Source organism: Bos javanicus, chromosome 8 (genome assembly GCF_032452875.1).
Source record: "Bos javanicus breed banteng chromosome 8, ARS-OSU_banteng_1.0, whole genome shotgun sequence".
Taxonomy (NCBI): Eukaryota; Metazoa; Chordata; class Mammalia; order Artiodactyla; family Bovidae; genus Bos; species Bos javanicus.
The window spans coordinates 74,467,094-74,485,165 of record NC_083875.1 but is presented as its reverse complement, the minus strand read 5'-3'; the positions used below and the strand labels follow the sequence as shown (position 1 = coordinate 74,485,165).

Below are 18,072 nucleotides of genomic sequence, written 5' to 3'. Positions count from 1 at the left end.
AACCATAACACAGGACAAATGTCCCGAGGACTAAGGCAAGATCCTTAGCCATCTAGAGTCTGCAGGTCTGGCATGGACCTCCAAGAGCCCAACTTTCCAACAGCTCCCCAAGTTCACGTGACAATCACCAGATTCAAATACAGGTTCAAGGGTCCCCTCAGACCCTCCAGGTCAAGAGGCTGGGTAAGGCTCAGGAAGCTGAATGTTTTAAGAGGCACCCCAAGTCACATCAGGGAACCCAGTCTGCTGACCACACTTAGAGAACCCCCGCTCCCACCAAATGGTCAGGTCGGTCCTCCTGCAGTTGGAGCCTCTTTCCTCTGGCTCTGAAGAGAGTAGAGATCCAGAGGGCATCTCTGTGGAGATGTGAGGTTTCTGGTACCTGATGTGAGATGGAACAATAATAACCACCATAGCTGAGTGCTAACTGAGGGCCGGGTCCTATTCTGATACCTCACTGTCGATCTCTGTGACAACTATCCCCATTTTGCAGATGAGGCTTAAAGCAGAGGTCGCACAGGTGGTGGGTGGTGGAGCCACAGTTGCAGGTATGCACTCCCATACCTGTAACCTGCACTGGTGAATTGGGTGAGTGCCCTGCCCTCTGGCCTCGGTCTTCCCCTCTATAAAATGGAAATAACTGTTCTCGCCTGCTTCCTAAAGACTCTGGGTTCTGAACAACTCTGATGGTCACAGAGCCCCCAGGACGCCAGCAGCACTTTCAACAAGCAGCACCCTTGCCACCTCCATGACCCCTCAGCTGGTCTGGATGCCGCCTACAGGGTGTGTGTCTAGAGCCTTTGCCCACCAATCACCAGACCAAAAGGGCAAAGGACGTTCCCTCTGCCCCGCATGGAGGGCCCCTTACAAAGATCTCATTGTACATTTCTCAATGACAGCCTCTGTTTCATGGCAATAATATTATTGTCTGCCACTGACGTGTCACCTCCCTTTCCAAACTGGCACTATTTGGCTGCATTGTGCACTGCAGGCTGTGCCTTACAGACAGAAATGGAGCCTCCAGGTCCCATGACCTGAGAAATGCACAGCAGGTAGCAGGTGAAGACACATCAAGTAACAGGACTTGGAGCAACGCAGAAAGATGGGAGAGAGCGGTTACGGGGAGCATGGTACCAACTTCCTTCAATGGCTTATTTCTATGTTTTCACTTGAAACTCTTCAAAGTGTCCGAAGTATTTAGTGCTGGCCTCAATATTCATTAAAGAAGCTACAATCTCATTGAAAGAGCAGGTCATGGGTACCAACGAAGTCTCACTAAGCTAGCTATTATTCCTCTTTGCAAGGCTCCTCTCTAAAGCACACTCCAGCCACTCACTCACCTGAAGCAATACAGAATGCATAATCGGCAAGCAAAAAAAAAATTCTGATTTCCTCATCTGTAGTATTACCACGTGTCTCCTAAGGGAAGGGCAGGCAGTGGTAATTCTATACAGGTCACCATGGGTGGGCACTTGCAGGAGCAGTTAATATTTCTCCAAGGATATACAAGCAGTGGAGGTTAGAGTGTGACAACTTGGGACCACATTCCCACCACCTCTGCTTACTTTCATTCTTTGAGATTTGCTCATTAAATCTCCCCACTTTTTAACTGCGCCAGCAATTCTGCCTTAAAAGATGCTTGCATTCTGCCCAACTGAGTGGGGCAGGCAGTCAGATTTTTTCCCCCTTCTTTGCTCCCACACACAATAAGGTCATCTGCTGCTTATTCTGGGCCTGTGGTCCAGGAAGCAAGACTCTGGAGACATCCCACACCCCTCTCCAGAAGGAACCCACCTGAAAGTCAGGGAAAGATGCTCATAGCTGCTGAGAAAGAAGGCCAAAGGGAAGGTCAGGGTGTCAGCAGGAAGAGATGTGCTCATGAGTGAAGGTGGGTGGGGGAGGGAAGGCAGAAAGAGACAAGAGGACTTCCCTGGTGGTCCAGGGATTAAGACTCTGCGCTTCTACTGCAGGGGGCACGGGTTCAGCCCTGGTCAGGCAACTAAGATCCCTGACCACATAGCATGGCCACATAGCATGGCCAAAGAAAGAAAAGGACAAGAAGCAGGAAAGTAACCAAAGAATGGATCCAGTGTGAGGAGTGAAGAGGCAGAATCAAGAAAGCAGGATGGAGTCTTTCAAGTAAGTTGGAGAAAAAGCAGAGTATTTACGGACCTGTGGAGCAAAGTACAAGTGATTAGAGGCAAACTCCGTCTCTGAGCTCAGTGAGTTGCCAAATGTGGGAGCTGGAAAGGACATCCAGGATCCTCTAGTGCAAATCTTTACTGTGCAGACGAGCAGCCGCAAGAACTGAGGTGATTCACCCAAAGGTCACACAGCAGGTTGGTGTGGCAGGTAGACCAGATCTCCAAAATCCTCGTTGGATATATTTATACCTCTTAGGGTTGTCCTTTGGCCCAATGATAGATATCACCTATTACTCCCTTGAAGTGAATGAAAGTCACTCAGTCGTGTCTGACTCTTTGTGATCCCATGGACTGTGGCCCACCAGGCTCCTCTGTCCATGGGATTCTCCAGAATACTGGAGTGGGTTGCCATGCCCTCCTCCAAGGGATCTTTGCAACCTAGGGACTGAACCTGGGTCTTCTGCATTGCAAGCAGATTCTTTACCGTCTGAGCCACTGGGGAAGCATTCTTTGTGACTTACTAACAATCTGTGACCAAGGCAGGGGCCTACAGGGCCCCGACAGGGACTCCAAACTGAGGCAGATTAAAACCTTGACTTGGTCTTCCAGGCTGACACCCGAGGAGTCTGTTTCTCTAAGGTCCAGTGTGGCTCCGCGGCCTGCCCTGGAGGAGGTGTGGAAATTCCCACTGGTGCCGGTAAGTCCTAACAGACACCACTGACAAGGCAGCAGGCATCCACACTAGGCCAGTGTCCCAAAGTGTGTGTGGACAGCACCCGCAACCACAGGAATGGTACCCTCTAGGTTAAGAGGTAACATGTGCAGTAAGAAAGAAGTAAGGCTTAAAAAAAAAAAAAAGCTTTTTCTGCTCAGTGATGACACCCAGAAAACCAGAAAGGACACAAGAAGGTGAATGTTTGATTTAAAAAGTCAAAGAGCTCAGACTAGAAGGGGCTGGCAGTGTTCTGACAGGTGGTAGGGAGGACAAGAGGAAGCTCAGAAACAGACCCTGCAATTACACATTAAAAAGAGCATCAATTCAGAAAGTAACCAGTAAGATAGGTTTTTCTAGAACATAAAGCACTAAGTTCTTTCCACGTTGACCCTCTTTTAAACTGAACTATAAGGTTTTAAGACAGACTGTATATTGGCTTTCATCCTTGGATAAAATCTTAAAAAAAAAAAAAAAAGAAATAAAAGAATGCCAACTACAGCAACATGGATGGCCCTAGAGATGACCATACTAAGTGAAGAAAGTCAGACGGAAGAAGATAAATATCATATGATACTGCTTATATGTGGAATCTAACAACTGATACAAATGAACTTATTTGTAAAATACAACAGACTTACAGACATAGAAAACAAACTTATGGTTACCAAAGAGGAAAGGAGCAGGGGGAGGGAACAATTACTAGTTTGACATTCAGAGATACACACTGCTGCTGCTGCTAAGTTGCTTCAGTCGTGTCCGACTCTGTGCGACCCCAGAGACGGCAGCCCACCAGGCTCCCCCGTCCCTGGGATTCTCCAGGTAAGAACACTGGAGTGGGTTGCCATTTCCTTCTCCAGAGATACACACTACTATATATATATTAATAAACAGATAAACAAGGACTGACTGTATAACATAAGAAACTATATTTACTATCGTGTAACAACTATAATAGAAAAGAATCTGAAAAGGAATAGACGTGCACTGATATATAACTGAATCATTTTGCTGTACATCTGAAACTAACACAACTTTGTAAATCAACTACACTTCAATAAACAAATAAAAATTTAAAAATTATGTGTCTAGTGGGTCACTGTACAACTTGCCTACCTTCTCAAAATCAAAATGATATTTGTCAAAAGGACGATAAACAGGCATGCTGGAAACTGACCATTCACAAACAAACACTTCACATTTGTTAGGAAACATACTTTAGATTTGGCTGACTGAAAAGCATACATCTTACGGAGCAATATTCATGAGGCATCAAGGTGTCCATGGCAGAACAATCTTCATATCTTAACAACAACTGATATCTGCAGGTGCTTCTCTGAGCAGGACTGCCCAACTCCATTTATGTCAAACCCCAAGCAGGAAGTAATCCTTCCATTTGATGTTCTTATCAGTAGAATTAAGTTCCTGGTTCAACAATTCATCTGCTGTACCCTGGTCTCATTCCAAAAAGATACACCCTTTGGGAATTCTTTAAAAGTCAAAATCAAATACTTAGGAGCAAAGGCTCAAAATTGATAGCCCTGAAGATTACTCCAAGGACTGTTGTTTTCAAAGTGATCACGATCAAATCACATTTTCAATCTAAGAAAGACAAAAGCTCTAGAGTAGAGAAAGCAAGAAGCCACTCTTTTTTTTTTTAATCCTACTGAAATTCTCAAGTTCAACTGAAGAACCTTAGAGCTGGACAGAAAATGAGCCTAAGGCTGGCCTGTCCCCATCACTCCCCTTACTTGGAAGACCCATCCACTGTTCAGTTTGGCAACCTTAAGAAGGAAAGACTCAACAACACAGACTCATGTTCACATGATAATGATTCTCAGGCACTAAGAATATTCTTTGTAAGCTGTCTTACTGATCATGGTGGTTCCTCCAGCCAGGGCTGCCTTGGTGCCTTGAAAGAAGTCATCAGCAGAGGTCATCCCCTGATCAGGCATCTGGAAGCGGGTATGGACGTCAATCCCTCCAGGGATCACCATTCTGGAATGGGCTTCAATGGTCTTCACCCCTCCCGGCACAATCAGGTTTTCTCCTATTTGCCTAAATGAACAGGGTGGGCAATAATGATCATAAATGAAATGTCCTAAATCAAACAGCATCTGACAGACACTTTCACCAAGCCCATAAACATTCCTTCTCTATATTCTAAAGACTTTTCAGATTATTGGTATTGTTATTATTCATAATGTCTGTACCCTACTCCCTACCCACAAGAAGCAATGTAGAGCATACTACAAGACAAAATTTAAATAAGGCATCAGAGGCCAATTCAAGGTTTAGTTACCAGAAAACCCATATGACCAAATGATAACAAAGCACCAAGGTATTTACATAAAATACTACCATACTTCATAACACACCCAGTTGAGTTGCTTATCCTATAACAGTTTTCTCCAGACCTGACTTCACTTTACATTTATTTTCACCATATCCTTTTCAACAAAGAGAAATGAGTATTAAAAGGGTATGGAGTAAAACAAAACAAAGCAAAAATAATAACATTATTATTATAAAAAGTAAACACTATGATAGAAACTACTTAAAAATATGATTAGCAACTCTAGATAACAGAGGTAGAAAATTATTCATTTGTGAATAATGAATATAAATCAAATTCATTAATATGCATTAATTAATATTCATTCATGGGTGACATGAATTCATTTCCCATTTTTTAAAAAAAATACCTCTGCTACATCTTTCTGTCAGTTTTTTGAAAAGGCAAAACTAATCACCAAGGAGTTGGTCAAGTTCTAAAACAAATTAGTGATGACTAAAAATAGCACATGGGCTTATTCACTCTTCTGCCAGAGTCTTACAGACCAGATCATGCTGCTTTCCAGTTGGGGGAAAATGGAACATGAAAGTCATGGTATTTGAGAGCCTGGAGCTGAGACTGTCACAAGCAAACACACATGGAGAAAACATTAAATGTTGAAATGTTAAAACCTCTTTTAGGATCATAAATCAGGGTGTGAGTTTCCAGGCAACAGACCAGTTCACTACACTTTTCCACTCCTCTGGACTGGCTTGCTGCTGGCCCTTGATAAATGTTGCTTATTTAAAAGATGTCATTTGCTACAGTGTTTGTCTTTAAACAGATGTGCTATTTCTCCAGAGCCCTGTGAGCTGTCCCAGTTGGAAGGGCATGAGGATACTGGGATGTTCTCAATGCACTTAACCCTCTAGGGTCCAAAAATACCCTAAATCAATCACTGTTCTGTTGTTTTCTCCTTTGAAACACAATACACAGTAAACACAAGGGCAGTCCTATTTGTGTTCATTGACACTTAAAGAACGAAACCTAAAATTGCCTTGAATGAGGCAGTAATTTGTCTCTGTGGCCTAGTAATTAATTGGGTACCCTTTGGCCCCAACAACTTGGATTCTTGATTAAGAAAGCAGATGTGCCATCGTAACAGATGAGGCTGTATTTTGTATCTGTGTCCTTTGACTGTCCTACCCTCCCCACACAACAACTACGTTCTAGGAACACCTTTAATATAGTCAATGGATCATAACCCAAGTATTTGGCAACAAAAAGACGTTGTGTCACATTGGTTAAAAATAGTCAATTACATAACACCTAAGGAAATGGGTGTGCATCTGATTGTAGCTTTGAATTCCCTAAATCTGAGCTTTCAAATTCACTAATTACCAGCAATCAAGCTGTGTTTAAACAGATATTAAGTTAGTCTCTCTTTGAAGTCACTAGAGCTGATACTAAGCATCTGAATTGGAGATAATGCTTAGGAACACTGCAAGGTACCCAAATTTGTCAAGATGATGAGTTACACTTACTTGATCAACCCATCTTCCATGTATATGTCTGCATAGAAAGACTGGTCATCATTAACAATTTTACCTCCTTTGATCAGAAGACGATCACTCTGAAACAAAGAAGTAGTAAGGTCATAATGCATTCCTGACCCAAGATAAGACAAATGAGCTAAAAACACTTTCACTGTTCCAAAGGGATGCTCAAAATGAGCCAATTTGGGAAAGACTCACTGACAAAGGTGAACCTGTATGTGGCAACCTGTTCATCACTTGATGAGTCAGAACATTCTGGCAGAATTCAAAGCTTATCCTAGAGGAAAAAATCTCTTTCCATTAGACCCAAAAGCAAAAAAGAATTAAAAAAAAAAAAAAAAAAAGCCCAACAATCTCTCTTTAAAGAGCTATTTAAAAACATTTCAGATAAAGAAGACAATTACTTTAAATAGCTTTAGGCTAAACTTCATTTTAAAACAAAATATACCTACAAGTAGGGGAAGTCAATTCTTGGCGAGGTTTGTGTGGGGGAAAAATTAACCAAAGCCTGTTGTCATGGGATACTCTACACAAACACATTTGGTTCAACCATAGCAAGGTTTCAATTCAGTATGTTCTTTATCTTTGTGGTAAATCACAGCAACTGTAGGTGGGGAGAAAATACTTCAAAGATGCATCATTTTAACTGTTCAGCTGTTAAGCAAAAGGTAAAGTTTTCAGATAAAGTAGATGAGAAGACAAGTTCTAAAACTCTCACACCATTATTGACTGTACATGTACTTATATTTTAATTGGTGCAAAAAAAATATATGACAAGCAGCCCATAAGTCACAAGAATGTAATGATTCATCTCTATAGCAAATGCTGTTGACGGAATCTCATGCTAAAATCCTGTGTTCAACGGATACACACCTGTATTATTCCACACAAGGGTTAAATGACCTTTTAATATGGTTTTAATATAATCCATTTTAACAATAATTAACTCAAAATTCAATTAAAAATAATATTTTCATCAAGTGCAATTTATGTTTAGCACTTAACAAAAAGAGAAAATTAAAGCAACTCTTTAAAAAAAATACATGCTGCTTGAGACATAGGGGAAAAGACTTTTACACATAAATGCACACACACTTGGGTTTAAAAAGTATTTATTGTTTCTCTAACATAATGAAAAACATTAAGATTATTTTAATTGTGTACACTGTGGGGGCCTTCGTTCTGCTGTAGACTTTGGAGAGACAGAATAAAGAGGCAGCAACAATTCCTGCATTTACATAAAATAAATGTAAAAACCTTTACAAAATCCTGCCCTGCAATCCATGTCACCCCAGCTGCCAATCAAACCTGTGAGGTGGATGGAGCCAGATTATTGTTCCCAGGACACAGATAGAAACTAAGACTCAGAGAGGTTAAACCACTGGCCCAAAGTCACCTGATCCAGTGCATGAACTGTCTACAATGACCTCCCCCACTTCCCCAGTACCCAGCTTTGACAGGATAAATATCCTTGGGGAGGCAAGGAGAAGCCCTGCCCTTCACCACCTGCTCGCTTTGTCACTGCGGTACCTGTCTCAGCCATCATGCGAATCCCGGAGCCAACATCATGTTAAGAAAAAGAGAGAGAGAGAGAAACATCACAGCCCAGCTCACTCGTGTGGCTTCTTACATAAGAGGTTGGCCGTGTTGATGGAGGGAGGGAAACCATGCTATAGGTCCCACTATCCTGCAACCAGATTTTGTTAAAGGATAAAGGGGGCGCTCTTTTGAGGGGGGAAAAAAATCAGTCTTGTTGATTGTTTGCTTTTTAAATTTTTTTCTCCCCACACTGTCAAACCGGAACTGCCTTTTTCATTCACGAAGACAGCGGATTACTTCAGGCTTGCAGCAAATCTGCTCTCCACCCGCCCCCCACCCCACGCCCCAGATTCCTTTCTCGGGCGCAATGAACACGTAATGTGGTGTGCCCCCGAGCTCGGCCCTTTGGGATTTTGGGTCTCTCGCCCTCAAGAAAAAGCTAGCAGCCACCGCCTCTGCTCTAGCAGCTCATCCGCTAAAACCCTCCGGGGCACACGCCCCCTCCCCCATGCGTTCGCTCCCACATCCCTCTCCTGCGGATGGGTGTGCCCTTGTGCATCCAGTGGAAGCCGGGGTGCCGGTGGCTAAGGAGGAAACCACAGTGAAAGCGCGCCCTCAGACCCAGCCCTAAACACATCGTGACTTTTCAAAGATTCTTTCTTTCCGTCACCGCCTCAGCCCTGGGTTCTACCAGTTGCAATCGCGTTATCATTATATAACAATGAATTTCCCTCGCGTTCCTTCCTCCGCGGGATATCATTCGGGGATGCAGAGAGCTAAGACTGGCGAGAAGAGATGGGGGCGGGGGAGCAGCGGGAACAGGAACCTGTGTTCATCTCCCAAGCATCGCAGAGTCATCACTTGGAGCTCCTGATTTACAGACTAAGGACCCCAGGGCCCAGGACTGCGCCCGCATCTCCGGCTGCTGCAATCATTGTCTGGCCGAGGCCGGGCCGGGCCATCTGCTCGGCGCGTCGCGCAGCGCCATTACCCTCCCCAAGCCCGGCTCCGTGCTGTCCCCAACGCCCACCCTCCTAGCCCGCTTTGTATAAGCCAACACAGACGCCTCCCCGGCTGCAGACACAAGAAAGCGAGCCCAGAGCCCCGCCAGGATCCCAGCCCCAAACCCTGGGGCGAGAAAGCCAATAGGGCCATCAAAAACCGGTCCTGGTCAACAAAAAGCCCACGCCTGTCCGTCCTTACCACCCCCCACCCCCCGCACCTCCTCCTCTGCTCATCACCACGTCCCTGTTTTTCCTTCCCGTTTCCCCAGGATCCCGGTACACCCAGCCCTTTTCAGCATCCCTCCGCTGTCATTACGCCTCCGGGCTGAAATCGCTCCTTTTTCCGAAGAACCGGAGGAAGGCTCCAGAAAGCCCCTTATGGTGGGGGCGGGAAATGAGGAAGAATCCATTTCCCCGTCTCCCCCATCAGGCTCCAGGAGTCCAGCCCCGCAGCACGCAGCTGGGAGAACAATATCCGAGCTTCAACCATGCATATTCAATCTGGGATCCATTTGCTCACACCCCGCAGGCCGGCACCGCAGCATCTCGCTCTGACAATAAAAGGATACAGCGGATCTGGCGCGCTACCTAAAACGACCTTAATGCACTCACGCTCCTATTTTAATGCCTTAGAAACTATGCGGCTTACAATTCCATAGGATTGCGTCTCCCATCACGATCGCCTTCTTCACTAACAAGAGGGAAAAGAGAGAGAGAAAAAAAAAAGTTGGGTTCCTCTTCCTCCCCCTGCTTTAAAAAAAAAAATAAATATTCTTTAGACCATTTGTGCTACAAAAAAAATGTTGCTGGCCGATCTCATATCGCCCAAGTACCCAACTCACCGTGATGCGTGGAATATTTTTCTTCCCCTGATAAGACATCTCTCTCCTGGGAAAAAATTAATTTCAAAAGAGCAGCTTTAAAACAAAAATTGCCAGGAAAGACACTTGGTTATTTTTTTGCAGGATTGAAAAATGTGCAGTCGAATAGCTGGTCTTGCTGATAGCAAATATCAGGAACGTAAGAGATAAATGCAATCCTCTGTCTCTTTTTCTTCCTCTCCTCCAGCACTGCCCCAGCTAGGGCGGAAAAAAAGAAAGAGAGAGAGAGAGAGAGAGAACAGGAGGGAAGGGGGTGGAAATAAACTACAGCAATAAAAGCCTCGGTTCAAGTCTGCCACCGCGGCGCATGCGCCGCCAGCCACTCCCTTTCCTCTCGGGCCAAAGCCATCCGCTTCGAGAGAGACGAGTCCTGATTGGTCACAATCGTGGGATATGCAAATAAGTGCGGGCGGGGAGGGGAGCGGCGCGAGTGCGCGAATTGCTGCAGTGCAGCCGAGGGCGGCGGTCGGTGCGTGCGCCCGATCTGGGAGCGCGCCTTTCGCGCCCTTTCTTTGGACCAGGGCATCGGCCACCGGGGCTGGCAGAGGCCCCAAATGCAGCATCAGCTATGCAGGGATAGCGGAGGGGTGATCGTTATGGACAGGGGGAGTCCAGCCCCTAGACGGTGGGCTTAGATGGGGCCCCGGCGGCACGCACCCGCTCGCGCGCGCCCCGATGGATGCCCGCCCGCGCGCCAATCCGCGGAGGCCGCCGCTGCAGCCCCGCGTGGGGTGACTGCGCCGAGCCAATGGCTTTGCTGGCGGCGAGCGCGCGACTGCACGGCCGGCCGGCGCCGCGCCGCCCGGGAGGGGCGCCCGAACCCTCCTCCCGCCGCCCTCGCCTTTCGCGAAGGCTCGCTCGGCCTCCGCCCAGGAGTCGACGGGGGAATTCAGATGGCAGCGAGCGGAGGGAAGGGGAGCGGGGCGGGAAGGCTCCGCGAGGCGCCGCGCCGGCCACGCCCGGCCCTGGAGAGGGGCGGCTGGACGCGGGCCTGTGGGCGGCCGGCGCCCGGCTGGGCTCCCCGGGGGCGAAGAGGCGCGGGCCGGTGGTGAGGCTGCGGAGAAGTGGAGCCGGAAGCCAGGCTTCGGGCATCCTTGGCCTGGCAGCTGGAAAAGAAAGTCTGAAGCCCTCACTGCTCTAAGCAGGGAAGGAAAGCAGCCAGGGAAGACGTAGTTCGCTGCTGGGGATGGAAACCCCGCCCTGAAACATCCTTTTGTGCCTTGGGGTCGGCCAGGAACTTGGGAGCAAGGGAGGAGCATCAAGCGCCTGTTGGGGCCAAAAAAGCCTCGGTCTAGGGCCCGGGTCTCTTTAATAGTCACTCTCACCTACACGATTTAGGGGAATGAAGCAGGAGGCAAGGGGTGTGGGGAGGGCAGGGGAATACATTTCTATGCTGCCTGCAATTCTGTTGAGAAATTTAGGATTAACAGCGCCCAAGGAGCTCAAAGGATGTGCATTGCTATAGACTGGCCCCCCAGTTCACATAATGAAGTCAAAAGCCAGGAGATGAACTGGAGAAGCTGGAGGAATGAAGGAAAGGCGATCTCAAAAAGAAACATATCCTGAGTCATGGAGAGAACCACCCAGAATCCGTTTAAAACACGGGTAGTCCTAACTCCCCAGCCAGAGATGCTACCACACAGGCCTCTCTCCTTGGGCTAGAAATTGAACAGGTTGGGACCCCTTGGCTCTGTCCAAGTCCTTCTCTGATGCTCTTACTTCAGAATCCCTGTAGAAAGAAGAAGCTGAACCACTTGATCGCAAGCGGTCTATCAAAGGTTGCCCAGTCAAGTACAATGACTAAAACATCTGGGTTGGCCTTGAACTTCTCTACTAGAGATCAAACAATAGATAGAATCCCCACGTAATCTATGCCTTCCGGCAACCATGGAGAGGAGGAAAAAAATCTATTTAATTGGCTCACACCTGCTCAGCAAAGATTAGCCAGATAAACGCAAAATAATCCTGAGGCTAGGATGGGCTCACGTTTCAAAGTCTCTCTGCATCTGGCCACTTTGGATGGTTATTTGTCTCTCCAGAAGGTGTAAGATGCACCCTTTCACTCCTCTTTCTGTAAATTCTAAAGTCGCAGAAAGAGGCTCTGGGGCACCCAGCAAGCTTCCCAGCTGGTTAATTCATTGCAGTTCCAATTAGCTCTGCATCTTAAAAATTGAAAAAAGGAGCTTCTTCCCCTTCCAACTCTGCGATGTGCTAAGAGCCAAGTGAGTTGAAGTCAGCAAGTATTGGTGTCAGCCTGAAAGGGTCAAAGTCACACATAGAATGTACCTTCCTACCCAGAAAACCCACTGTCATTTCCAACCAGGAGTGGGTGAGGGGCAGCAGGGGAATGAGTATCCTATTAAATCATAAGGAAAATACTACTTAACAAACAAGTAAATGTGGGTCAAATTAAAGCAAAATAACCACTAATGACATTGTTTGTTTATATTCTTGTTCTGTGTTCCTGCTCCCGAATTGCTTGATCGTAAAGGCTTTAACTATACCTTGTTATTTATGAGTTTGCCCTTAAATATTTTGCTCCCAAGAGCTTTTATATCCATCTTATTTATATCAGTCTTATTTCTATATCCACTGATACAAGGTTCCTAAACCTAATGTCAGCGGTAACTGACATTACAGCTCATAAATATCCAGAGATGTGATGTTTAAATTCATTTGTCTGCTCTGAGTGGAGCCTAAGAGTATTTGGCACATAGAAGGTGCCAAATAGATTTAATTGACCAAGGACAAGAACTGTCAGCAATCTGCATTTCTGACCATACTTACCGCTCAATACAATGCAGAGAAGGAATCGATGTGGGGGAGAATTTTCCACCCACTCTGCATTGATTGACTTGTTAATATACAGTATTTTTACACTGTCTTTGGATGAACACGGAGTAAAAATTGCCTGTAAAGTTACAAATCATTGTCCCTGAACCAAATAGTTGAACCAATTCTCAGGCATGATTTTTCTGAATTTTGTTAAAACTTAAAGCATTATTAGCTGGCCTAGTCCACATTCACGATCCCTTCACAGTCCTTGCCTTCCCAATTCCCATAGGCCTCCCCCAGCATCTAGAAAGAGCCAGAAGTGATGTCGTTGTTTAGTTGTTGTGTCTGACTCTTTGTGACCCCATGGACTGTAATCCACCAGGCTCCTCTGTCCATGGGATGTCCTAGGCAAGAATACTGGAGTGGGTTGCCATTTCCTACTCCAGGGGATCTCCCCAACCCAGGGATCAAAACTCTGTCTCCTGCATCAGCAGGCAGATTCTATACTGCCTTGCCACCAAGGAAGCCCGAGAAGTGATGGACAATGGGTTAATGAAATGGTTCTGCTGCAGACATCCTGGTGATCTGGAGGAAGGGAGACCCTGCCTCATGATCCAAGAGCAGCAGGAGCGGTATCCTAAATCCAGTGATAACCTATATCCAGGTGGTACGTGTGTGCTCAGTCACTTCAGTCGTGTCCAGCTCTTTGTGACCCCATGGACTGTAGCCCGCCAGGCTCCTCTATCCATGGGATTTCCCAGGCAAGAATACTGGAGTGGGTTGCTGTTTCCTCCTCCAGGGGATCTCCCTGATCCAGGGATCGAACCCACATCTCCTTCATCTCTTGCGTTACAGGCAAATTCTTTACCATTGAACCATATCCAAGTGAGCACCAAATGAAGTTTGAGGTCACACAGTCTAGGAGCTCTTTCAAGCCTTACTCATCTTTTACCCTAATAAAGAGCCTGAAGGAGAAAGGGTACAAGAAGGATGGGGTACATGGAGTGATGACATCCAGTGTGTTTGAGATGTTCCGGTCCTACAACCTGCCGGGAACCCGGGGTGGGAGGTGAGTCCCAGTCACTCAAGCACTCCAGCGTGACGGCTGCTTTCACTTCCTCGGCAGCAGTGTCCCCTCCTGGACCAGCCCCACCTCTGCTCTCGGTTTCTTCTTCCCCCTCTGGGGAGCAAGGGTAACCATTTCTGCTTCTGTGACCCCCCCCCCTGCGCCTCTGCAGAAGTGAAACCTTCAGGATGTCACCGAGCAGGGAGAGTCCAAATATAAATAGTTGGCAAAGAAGAGAAGATTTCAAGTGCTCACTTTGCTGCAGTACAGACGCCAAGAGCAGTGGCCTCGGATGCAGCCTGCTGCTAAGGTTAAATGAATGCGGTGGTAAGAGGAAGGACTGGAATTCTGCCTTGCCAAAAACTAAGGGCATCGGCTAGGACACTGAGAGGGAAGTGTTGCCTGCTTCTTTGCAGCTGGAATTGAGCCATGATGGGTGTAACCCCACAGGGGCAGTCTGCAGGGGCAGTCTCCAATGGGTCCCAGCCTGCCCACTGCCTTTCCCAGTGGGGGCATGCTTTACCACGGGGGACAGGGTGGGGGCTGACGAGGATCAGAGGGACTGGTCCTCTGAGCCAGATGCTGACTTTGCTGGAACTGGAAGTTGGGGCTGCAAAGGGTCCTGAGGAAGTCCTTACTGTATGCAGAAGAAGCAAGTTTCATCGTCCAAATCCTGCCGACATCAGGGCACAGAGGAAATTATGCACTTCACAGAATCTAGTAGCTTGTCTACGTTGGCCTTCTCTTCTTATCTCCAGTTGGCTCACAATCCTCCCAAATGACCCCCCTCCCCACCGCCCCGCACCTTTATCTGCCTGGCACAGCACCCTCTGTGGGACTACAGATTTTCCCTGGGGTCCCTCAGTCAGAGCCAAGACAGACACGTCTCTCTCTGACCATTGTGCCTCAAGCTCGCCATCTGGTGGTGAATGAGGAGAGTGATCTGGTCCCCTTGGTCCTTGTCTAGCGTGATGGATGATGATGACTCAGGACTTGAAAAGGGCCTTGGAGATGCTTATTCCAGCATATCTGGGTCTTAATCACCTAAAGTGATTTTGCCTCTGCATTTGAACCATCCGGGGCTCCAGCTCAGATCATCTGATTAGAAACTCCAGAGGTAAAACCCAGGAATGTTTTTAAACTAGTCTACCTCTGGCCTCTAGACCCAGGGATCCCCAATCTCTGGGATCTAATGCCTGATGATCTGAGGTGGAGCTAGTGTCATAATAATAAAAATAAAACGCACCGTAAATGTAATGCACTTGAATCATCCCAAAACCACCCCCACCTCCACCGTCCACCCCCACCTCCACTGTCCACAGAAAATTGTCTTCCACAAAACCAATCCCTGTTGCCAAAAAAGGTTGGAGACAGCTGGTCTAGACCACTCCTACCCTCCTTTTACAGGAAAGGAAGCTTGGAGAATATGAACCGAAATGCAATCCCTCCCCAGGACTTTCCCCTCCCCAAAGTACATTGATGGTCCTGCTCTTTCTCCAGCAGGAACATCTTATGAAAGAGTCATTAATGTCATCATCATGATCTTTCTGTTTGTTTTCTAGTAAAACACTGTTATGGGTTTACCAGGTGGAACTAGTGGTAAAGAACCCACCTGCCAAAGCAGGTTAGACGTAAGCCATGCCGGTTTGATCCCTAGGTTCGGAAGATCCCCTGGAGAAGGGAATGGCAATCCACTCCAGTATTCTTGCCTGTAGAATTCCATGGACAGAGGAGCCTGGTGGGCTACAGTTTATAGTCTCGCAAGAGTCGGACACGACTGGAGCAACTTAGCAGTGCAGTCAGCATGGAGGGAAACCTACCAGAGTCTAGATACAAGGACTGGGTGCTTTAAATACATCTTATTCAATCCTCCCCCAAATCTTACTTGGTAAGTCTCCATATCCTTATTTTCTGGACAGGAGTGTAAAGCTCAAAGAAACCTCTTGTTCAAGGCCCGGGTTCACACGAGAGCAACAGGAGGATTGTTGCAATTGTTGTTGGATTGTGTGTAACTGGATTGTTGCACACAATCTAGGCCTGTGTGGAGACCCCAAGCCCAAGGTGCTAGTTATCTGAATGATTAAAGTATTTGCTTAGCAGCAACCAGGGCCCACCATGAAAGAAATGAGCATAGGTGGTCTGCAGTCTCTTTCTTCACCCCTTTCAGTCTCTGGCTGCCACTCGAGGCACCAAGAACGTCCATCAGTCAGTCAGGACCTGTATGTGTTAGACACTTGCCCTTATCCCCAAATTAATTCTCCATCTCTTTCTTTCTTCATCCCCCAGTGAGATTCAGTTTCTCTCAGCGACCCAGCTTTCCTCTCATTAGAAACATGATAGATCAACACCAGAGTTTAAGTGAACAAAGAATCCACAATGCACTGCCCCTGGGCTGAAAGGGGAAGAGCCTGATTGGCTGCTTCCATAAATAAAATGCAAACAGTCACTTCTCCTCTAAAGACTCTTCCTGGGTTCCGCCGCCCCACCCCCATGGGCAGCCCCTGGTTTCTGCCTGTTTCCTCCTCTTCTTCCATTCACAGCGGGGCTGGCTCCTCCTGACCCTCCAATACTCTCTGCAGGAGGCAGAGAACAGACTTGTGGGCACACCGGGAGAAGGAGAGCGTGGGACGAATAGAGAGAGTAGCGTTGACATATATACACTACCATGTGTAAGATAGATGGCTGGTGGGAAGCTGCTGTAGAGCCCGGGGAGCTCAGCTCGGGGCTCTGTGAGGACCTAGAGGGGTGGGATGGGGGTGGGGGCAGGAGGGAAGCTCAAGAAGGAGAGGATATATGTATGTACATATAGCTGGTTCACTTCGTTATACTGCAGAGACTAACACAACATTGTAAAGCAACTATCCTCCAATTAAAAAAAATTTTTTTTTAAATTCCCTCTGCAGGAAGCTCCTTCCTGCCCACCCTGTCTGAAGTCAGCCCACAGTCACCACTCTTCCCTGTCTTAGTATTGTCTCCTCAGCACCAGTGACCACAAAGTTGGAAGTATTTTGTGTATTCGTGTACTTCCCTCTCACCTGCAAACTGTCTAAGGGGCCTTATTCTCCACCCCAGCCAGCACAGACCTCACAATACTCAGTAACACATACATTGAATGAGCAAACCAATGGCACGCCCTTCCCAGCAACGGCCTTGTGCAGGTGTCCCCGGGCCACCCTGTCCCGCTGAGCCAGCCTGCAGCCTGAGTGACAACCTCTCCTACCCTGATGTGAACCCCAGGTTTTTAAAATGCCAGATGGGGAGGGACTCCCCTGGTAGCCCAGTGATTAAGACTGTGTGCTTCCAATGCAGGGGGCACAAGTTTGATCCCTGGTCTGGGAACTAAGATCTCACCCACATGCTTTGGGTTTGTCACAGAAAATAATAATAATAATTATAATAATATACTGTATGATGCAGGGAACTCAAACCCAGTGCTCTGTGACAACCTAGAGGGGTGGGATGGGGTAAGAAATAGGAGGGAGGCTCAAGAGGGAGGGGACATATGTACACCTATGGCTGATTCATGTTGATGTATGGCAGAAACCAACACGATATTGTAAAGCAATTATCCTCCAATTAAAAATAAATTTTTAAAAAAGATTAGCTAACAAAAAAGAGGGTAAAAAATAAAGGCAAATATTTTATTAATTAAAAAAATGATATAATCCTTGCAAAGTGTGTGTTAGTCACTCAGTTGTGTCAGACTCTTTGCAATTCCATGGACTGTAAGCCCTCCAGGCTCCTCTGTCTGTGGAATTCTCCAGGCAAGAATACTGGAGGGGGTTGCCATTCCCTTCTCCAAATCCTTGCAAAACTTATAAGAAATTCAGTTATGTCAGCAGCATTTTAGAATGACTGTTCATTAAGATATAGGTACTATCTTTTGTAAAAAATAATAAATTATATATATATATATACACACATATATACATACATAAAACAAAATGCCAGGTGGTGAGAATTCATCTCACTGGGTTGGTCGTGTGTCTGGGCTCCAGTTATCCACTGCAGAGCAGGCAGAGCCCTTTCCCACGGGCATCTTCCCTCCAAAGGCATTCTGCCGCTCAGGTCTACCTGCAGGCCAGTTGTGGGCACTGCAGTCGGCTTCCCTTCCCAAGCC

General features: G+C 46.8%; 1 protein-coding gene across 3 annotated transcripts in view; it reads right to left on the bottom strand.

Moving 5' to 3' along the window:
* DPYSL2 (dihydropyrimidinase like 2) overlaps window positions 1-18,072 on the bottom strand; it is a 118,296-nt gene that overhangs the window by 68,726 nt on the left and 31,498 nt on the right. Inside the window, exons 1-4 of one of the 3 annotated variants that reach the window (XM_061425890.1) lie at window positions 10,073-10,417; window positions 9,880-9,921; window positions 6,676-6,764; window positions 4,730-4,914 (exon numbers count right to left, since the gene is read on the bottom strand). In XM_061425890.1, coding sequence (XP_061281874.1) covers window positions 4,730-4,914; window positions 6,676-6,695 — 205 coding nt within the window. In that variant the 5' untranslated portion in view covers window positions 6,696-6,764; window positions 9,880-9,921; window positions 10,073-10,417. Of the gene's footprint in view, window positions 1-4,729; window positions 4,915-6,675; window positions 6,765-9,879; window positions 9,922-10,072; window positions 10,424-18,072 lie in introns of those variants that run through there. The other 2 variants (XM_061425889.1, XM_061425888.1) reach the window with 2 other exon arrangements.